Genomic DNA, 7958 nt, shown 5'->3' on the forward strand with positions numbered 1-7958 from the left:
AAAACCGGTGGATTGGGAGGCGCTCTTCCCGCCCGGTGGCACTGCCAAGCAACACATGCTGAGAGAGACACGACATCAGCAGAGACCTCCATCATTTCTACGTTACCGAGCTCCGCGAGAGAAACGAACGGCAGTCGGGGAGTATCGGCTCTATAAGAAAACCTTGTCCAACGCGGCTGCTAAGTGAACAGGTGAACATGCCGCATGCACTGCAATTGTCGTTTTGGTTTTAAACTCAAGTTTAGCCCAATGCTAAGTCAACCAAATGAGCGTTGGCAGAGCCTACCCCAGTGTCCGTTACATACGCTACAGCATACAGGAGCTAGGCAACAAATACATTCAGAAACAGTGTGTAACAGTTACTGCTAAAAGCAAATATACAAATCCTTTGACACCCAGACAGAACTAGAAGATGCTGCCCGATGGACATGGACCACTTCAGTGAATCTCGGATGAGAGCTTGCACTGGGTTGGCTGGAGAGAAGGGCAGCCAAACCGGCCATCCCCAGGTCATGGGCTGAGGTGCAGAGGGCAGAGCTCTATGACTTACCATCAGGGACTACCCTTTAATTAAAGAGTAGAAAAAAGAACAAAGTTAAATTGAGTTCTCCATTAGTAGGTTGAGATCAAGCCATGAAAATAGTAAGCAGAAACAAGCACACAAATATTTTAGAGCTACGGATTTGCATCACAACTTACATCTCATTGCTTTGCATATGCATCATCAGGCTTGTTATTTCTGCTACTATTTTCCTGGCTAGGAAAAGAACGGAAAATAACACTTACCAGGCTGTCTGTACCAGGGTTTGGTTACGTTCACATTCTAAGACTTGTAAATACATAACGATGATCTGAGAAACAAGAGGGAAAGAAGAAAAGGGACTCAGTTTTAAGGAACAAAGCAACAGCAAGGCAGTACCTACGTATGGCCACACAGCACTCCAGGCCCGTGGTCTCCCCTCCTTTTCTAAGCACGCGCTGCACGCTCCCACCATCCAGTCACCTCCAGGCAACACTTCAGATCTTACTCCTTTTCCATGATTTTAGAAAACAGTCACCCCAACAATTCCCAAGGCTTAAACCCAAGTGCACTCAACTATCTGCCCAAGCGCTCCGGCAAACACATTCACTGTAACTACTGAGGAATAAAGAGAAGAAATCGGGTCGTTTTTACACCGTGTTTCCTGTTCCACAGCTCACAACGCTGCCACCGAGGTAGAATGATACTTACAAGTACACTATTTTTGATAACTCACCTTATGCGGATGCTTGACATGAACACAAAATCCCAACTCCTTCAGTACCCTCCTTTCTGCTTTGATTACTTGATTTTTGGTGTTTATGTAGTTCTGATCAAGTATCAATGGGCTTGGAGTCCTATAGTTTGCAAGAAATAAAATCAAAACTGTTTTGCATATCCAAAAACTAGCGGCATCTCTCTTTTCCCTTCCAACCAACTATTGGCAACAGAAACAGTTTTTCAACTCCTGCAAGCAAGTTTAAGCATTAATCTTGTGCTGTCCAAGTTTAGATAAACTAGTTTAGTTTTCGCTTGTGACTAGCTACAGATTAGAAGGCTAAGATAAAAAAATAATCTTTTGCTACAGTGTATGCAAACCGTGCTGGTCCAGCTGCTGGACACAAGTCAACTTGGCCTCAAAGAACCTTCATGCGACAAGACAGAGGTGGGGGAAGGAGCAGGACACAGCTACCTCTGCGAGGCAGGACCTCCAAGGCAGAAGCAAGCTACGAGTTTTTTGCTTGTTTCTTTTTTTTTTTAACTGAAATTGAAGTAGCAAGCTTGTGCTTTATAAATTGCAATTTCCTATGCAGTGGGAGACAAGATTGTTCACACCTTCAGAGAACAAGAAAGCCCTGCTACTGGGGTATACAACAAACCTACGAGAGCAAAGAACTTCACCTCTGAAGTGGTGACAGATCTGCCCGTGGTATCGTGTCACTTCTGCAATTTGCAAAACAAAAGCTTGTTTCACAGAGAGAGATTCCCAAGCCCGGCATTATCAACTTCCAAGTCCTTCCAAATCCAGTACCTGAACCCTCCGAAGCCCTTTTAAAATTGTAACCAAAATAACTTGCCGCGTGCTTTGTGCACAGGCGTCACGCTCCACTGCAAACTCCTTTCGCCCGTGCTTAGACTTGACCTTTCAACATTCCACACTGCGTATTTTAATCCACTTCCTCCTAACGACAGACCAGTTTTTTCCCTGTTTGTAATGCCTCATGTATTCCACATGCTCTCCAGCACAGAATGGGGTTTTTCCTACTTGTTACGCTCTAAGAAACCACAGTTTGTTTACACGATAAGCCTAGTACCCCCTAGCACTAGTGACAAATATACTTTTTTTTTTCTGAAGGTAATTAAAATAATGTAAAGTGGTTTGAAAATACAGCTTCTGTTTTATCAAAATATTTCACTGCTAACTTGTCTTTTTTGGTTCTGTGCAAGTTCCACAAGTGGATCACATGCTCCTCTTCCCTGGTAGGTCACAGAGTAGGAAAAAAACCAAAGCACAACACTCAAAGCCCCTAGGTTCCCACCTAAGGAAGAAAGGGTCAATTTAATCACAAGGCTAGCTCGATGGCTTCCCAACTGCAATAATCTGCGATTTACGCTGCAGTCACCTGGAAGGACACGTACTGTCACTGGTGAAAGGACACACCAAACCATCCGCCTCACCAATAAAAGCATCATGTTGTAAAAACACCCACCCGGCGCGTGAGCTCCCCCCGCTCCTCCCCAGCGGCTGAGAAGCAGCTCGTACGAGGTCTGAAACCAACTGCTGCAGCTTCTCGGTGCCAGGAACGAACCACAACTCAAGCACGAGCCCTTACGACGTCCTTCTCCTCCAGAGCCACAAGGCACTCCAGGCTGCAGAGAAGCAGCTTCTTGGGCTAAGTGCTACTCCCTCCTCAGGGGAAGTCTACAGAGTTTGCTACTCTCCAGCTGCTCTATAACCCAGTCACAACACCAACTTTGGTTTGGTTTGTTTCTGGTTTTGTCTTCCACTTGTTTTGTTTTCATAAGCTAACTGGAAAAGAAAAACTTGTAAAGCTTAAAGTAACTACTTCCCTCTAGAGGCTATGGTTTTGTCTGGACACTCTAGCATTCCAAGGGCTGTCTGAACAAAAAGCTCTGGAGCCGGAGACTGGAAGAACCAAGCTGAAGCTCTTCAGATCAGAAAACCAGATTCACTTCCAATTGTTTTCAGCAAAGTCTATCGGGTTTTATAGTAACATTTCCTCCAATAGTACAGCTTTATCTAGAGACCACTGGCATTAACAGGATCTGCAAGGCATCATTCAGAGCAAGTTGAGGTGTCCAGACTTAGCTTATCTCGGCAGTGGAGCACTTCAGAGGTGACAAGTCTCAGATCAAACAGTTATGGCAGCTAAAACATTCAGTCTTACAAAAAAATCCTCAAAACAATACAGCCAAAAAAATCCAGTGGGGCCAGCCCACAACCTGCTGTGGGATTACTACCTTCCGCAGGCCTTGGCCTTCTCTGAAAGCTATGTAGGAAAGTCAGTACTATGAAAACACAACAATGCAGCTGGAAGTGCAACCGGAAGGGCCATGAGCCTTGCTGCATTTTACGCTTTTGCTGTCCTTCTACAGGGCCACGGGATCAGCACGAGTTCTGATCTCGGTTGTACACGTCCAATAGCAAAACGACCGGCATCTCAAAATTAAGACACCTGGAAACGTGCTTTACTTTGTCGCCCCATGTTCCTCCAGTCACTTTGAGAGGCAAGTTCTAGGGATCTACGGATCTAAGGAAGCCATGAAAAAACATCAGTGTACCCAGACAGCATTCCCAGAAACAGAGAGACAAATTCAGTCTATTACCCACTTACACAAAACTAGCAGTCTGCGTCAGACTTTTCTGCACCTCACTACTGGCACAAGTCAGGCTCCCCACTGTAAGGTTTACCAACTTAGTACTTGCGCATACATTCCAGGGTGTTGGTATGCATAATTATTTACAAGTTGAAAACTTCATGGATATGCCTCCAGAAAATTTAGCTTTCCCACTGGGAAAAGGAAAAAAGAGGACCTTTGCTACTGCATTTGCTGCACTTAATTCTCAGTCCAAGAATTAATCATTTTAGGCCCAAGTAACAAACAAGGGAAAAGTAATTTATAAGCTCATATATGAAATACAAGCTTCGAGCCCTAAATAGCCAAGTACTATTACAAATGTTTGCTTTGAATCTGTTCTTCCAAATCAGCACCAGAGCTCTAGCGAGGCTTTGCACTGGAGTGAGCACACAGAGCCCGTTCCGGTCAGTCAACCCAGCACTCCAGAGCACAACGTCATCGGGACTGAGGGGCTGCAGAACCCAAAGGATTAACACACTCTGCATTGTGTTTGTAACGATAAATTACAAATACCCTTTCTGTGAAAAAATCTTCCAACAAATGAAGCTTAAGTTCAAGACAGCTACAACTTCATCTGGTGTAATATTAAAACCTCGACGTCTTTGGAACGTCTAGTATTTTGGAGGAGAAGTGCCCCACGTGTAGTTCTGTCGGTACCACAAAAAGTACTTCTGGCAAGTGCAGCGTAACGTCAGCACCTCGTTTCAAGGATGGGATCTCTCTCCTGCCAGCCACAAGAGATAAGAAAGCGGGTTCTCTACTTGTCTCCGACATCGTAAATACAAGCACCGTGGATTGAACAGAACAGTTTGAAGAGCACTGAGTGTGTATAATTAACACGGGCCACTTCCAACCCCACGGCATGAACCTGTTCGCTGCAAACAGAAGGAGAGAACAGCTGACTGAACGTCTCAAACCAACATTCGTGAGATCACAGCATGACATTTGGGTCCAGCCTCGGAAGGACTTTTCTGCAGCTTCCAGGCACGTTTCAAATAAAGAAAATCAAACTACATTCTACACGTTTAACAACAGTTGCACTTGGCTCAGAACACAAATGTTTCGGCACACATTTCTTTAAAAAAAGCAGTATTTTTGTAATACGAGCTTTTCTCCATGCACACAAACATTTTTACATGCAGTACTACAGGACATATGCTCGTCAAAGATCCAAAAGAAAAATATGCTTGTCCAAAACATTTTTAAGTTTTTTTTTTTCTCCTTAGCATTAAAAACACCACCTGGCAATAACTCGGTGGACTACAGGTCTTACAAAAGAAAATTCCAATGCAATTCCCACGTACATATAAGGGACTGCTTACATAACGGTTTTTATAAATAGCTTTACAAATTCAAGACGTGTCCTTGTGAAGGCACGTTTCACTGCGAATTCAAACTGCAATTATACAGAGCCAGAAAGTGGAACTAAGAACCCAAAACTGTTTTAAGAAAGAAAGAAAGAAAGAAAGAAAGAAAGAAAGAAAGAAAGCCTACTTGAACTACTCGAACTTCATGTGCAGGTTAAGAGCTTCAGTTAACAGAAATACTAGACTAGAGGCGAAAAGAAAAGTACAGCAGCCTGACTGTTTCATTTCTGGGTTGGGTGTGAGAAACTAACTGGAGCCTAAGTGTTAGCTTCAGATAAAAAATAATAATAATAAACAAACAAACAAACAAACAAAAAGATTAAGCTAGTATTCTAAAATCCTGGACAGCAAAGAAAAAAGCTTATAACAAGATACAGGAGTTCTTCCAAATGGTTCACCAGCGGCCAACCTGTTTGTCCCCCGAATTCCAGTGACCTATTCTCAGAGCACTGGCTTCTCCTTGGGGATTTTCGATACTTCGCTCACTGTTGCCATGTCGACAGCTTCATCTTTATGTACCACTCCACATCACCCAGGCTTTGGTAAATGTAGTTGGTCGCTGTATAGTCGGTTGCAAGGGAAAAAAGAGTTGAAGTTAATAACGTGTACAGATTATGTAATAACTGCAATCTTGTTTAAAAAAAAAGTACAGAAAAACGTTTACATCCTGCTTCTTAAAAAAAAAGAAAAAAAGAAAGAAAAAGCAAGTCTGAAGTCAGACTTGAGCATTTTAGAGATTAATTTCATGCAGATTCACTGAGAATCTCGGAGCAACAATGCCCGTTTCTCCAGAAAATAACGAGTGGGAGTGCACGCTCTCTCGTGACATGATGTATTATTTAGACACCATGTAACAGGCACAAGTGACATTCTGACTGGAACGGGCTATAGCTGGAAAGATTCAAGTTCACAGGTTAAGTTCAGTTTCTCTGATCCTGCGCACAGCACAAAGAAACAACTAAATCGTATTCTCGTTGCAAAGAAGAGCGTTGCGTACGATTAATTAACCTTTGCTGCCTGGAACGAGGCCAAAGCATTTACAAATCACCAAACCAGCTTCAATAATTCCAATAACCAACTATCGTAACTGTGGTAAGAAACTCCACCACCAAATTCACGTTCAGTTTAACTTCAGAAATTCTCTCGGGGCTATCAGGAGTAACAACTTTAAAGAGGAAGAAGAGCTAAGTTTCAAAGTATAACGCTGAATCATTTCCTCTTATCTAAAGCTAACCAGGGAAACAGAAGCACACGGCAGTAAAAGCAGAAGTTCTTCAGACTCAACAGAAGTGTAACCAGGGAAAAGACACCAAGAGGCAGCTGGTGTCCCTAAGGGATTTCTACTCTACCTCTTGGAAAAGGCTACGCGACACTAAATTCCTGCCGTAACCTGGTGATACGAAGCAGAGAAATGAGAAGTGAGAATTTAAGAATCTAGCTGAAAACAAAATCCTCTCGTAGCTACGGATTACCCGCCGCTTGAACAATCAGCCACCAAAAGTAAAGCTACTTCATCTCCACGCTCAGGCTATAGCTCTGCTGCGCGAGGGATTTAAAGAAAGAGAACAGCAACTCGGAAAGCTTCCCTTCAGCTGCTCCTTGTTCCCTCCAACTCGACGAGGTAACGCTTCACAGGTGAGAACACACACTGCCGCACACACACCAAAAAGCAGCGTCAGGCACTCCCAGCCGAGAGCAGCTCTACAGCTCCGCAGACACCGATGCCCACCTGCACCCCAACTCCTCCGACACACAACTCCAGGAAAAACACAAGTCTCACTTTTCGCAATTAAAGACGCCTTCGCCTTCCAAGCCTCAATTACACGCTCTTTGTTGAACCGGTGTCATTAAAGCTGCACACGCTTTTTTTTTTTTTTTACTTTCTAAAATCGCTTTTGCTAAGAGGTAATGCTACCATCACTGGGAAAAGGTCAGCTTTCGTCTTTTTGTCAGCTGGTGCTTTACTGGCACACTGGGACGGCTACACACCAACAAGAGCAAAGCATGATGACTACTGAACACGGCTAAAAGCCTGGAGAACACACAGCAACCCGCTAATCGGCTACTCACGCGCAAGGACTACCTTCTCCCAGAACTACGAGACAAAAATCCATGAGCAACAGACCTAAAGCTACAACCGCAGACCTAAAACTACAACTGGTACTCACGACTTGCAACAAAAACGGGTCTACCAGTACGCAAAAGTAACGACAGGTAAGTCAGCAGCACTGAACTGTACTGCCTACACAGCAGCCAACGAGCACTCCCTTCGCAATTTTAGGTCGTTGAACTTAGCCTGGAAAAGTACTGTGAATCGAAAACTGCAGCGTACATTAGCGACAGCGTGTGCGTACGTTCGTAACGAAGCTAATCTTACCTTTTTGCTCTTAACTGACGCAAGTGGTGAAACACGTTGATCACGTCCCTTATCCGACGAGGTGCCTCTTCGATTTTGGATGCCAGGTTAATGCAGGCCATAGCAACAATCTGAAAACAAGCCCCGTGCCCGTAAGAAAAATTATTTTTGATAAAGATAAACCCCGTTCCCATAAGAAAAATTATTTTTTATAAAGACCAGGATCCTATAAATATTATAGTTAGACAGATAAAAGAAAAAAAAACGCACAAAACCGCTCCCTAAACAAACAACAAAATAACAAATCCTAATCCCGAGGGGAGCTGCCTGCCCG

The 7958-nt window shown here is 43.8% G+C and overlaps 1 protein-coding gene across 1 annotated transcript in view; it reads right to left on the reverse strand.

Moving 5' to 3' along the window:
- The window catches only part of CCNL1 (cyclin L1), a gene marked incomplete at its 3' end in the record, with an annotated part of 10875 nt that extends 3118 nt beyond the window's left edge, over positions 1-7757 (reverse strand). Inside the window, exons 1-3 of the mRNA XM_009868052.1 lie at positions 7646-7757; positions 1257-1377; positions 787-851 (exon numbers count right to left, since the gene is read on the reverse strand). Coding sequence (XP_009866354.1) covers positions 787-851; positions 1257-1377; positions 7646-7746 — 287 coding nt within the window. The remainder of the gene's footprint in view (positions 1-786; positions 852-1256; positions 1378-7645) is intronic.
- Positions 7758-7958: the final 201 nt, after the last annotated feature.

This window comes from Apaloderma vittatum, unplaced genomic scaffold, assembly GCF_000703405.1.
Source record: "Apaloderma vittatum isolate BGI_N311 unplaced genomic scaffold, ASM70340v1 scaffold28874, whole genome shotgun sequence".
Lineage (NCBI taxonomy): Eukaryota > Metazoa > Chordata > Aves > Trogoniformes > Trogonidae > Apaloderma > Apaloderma vittatum.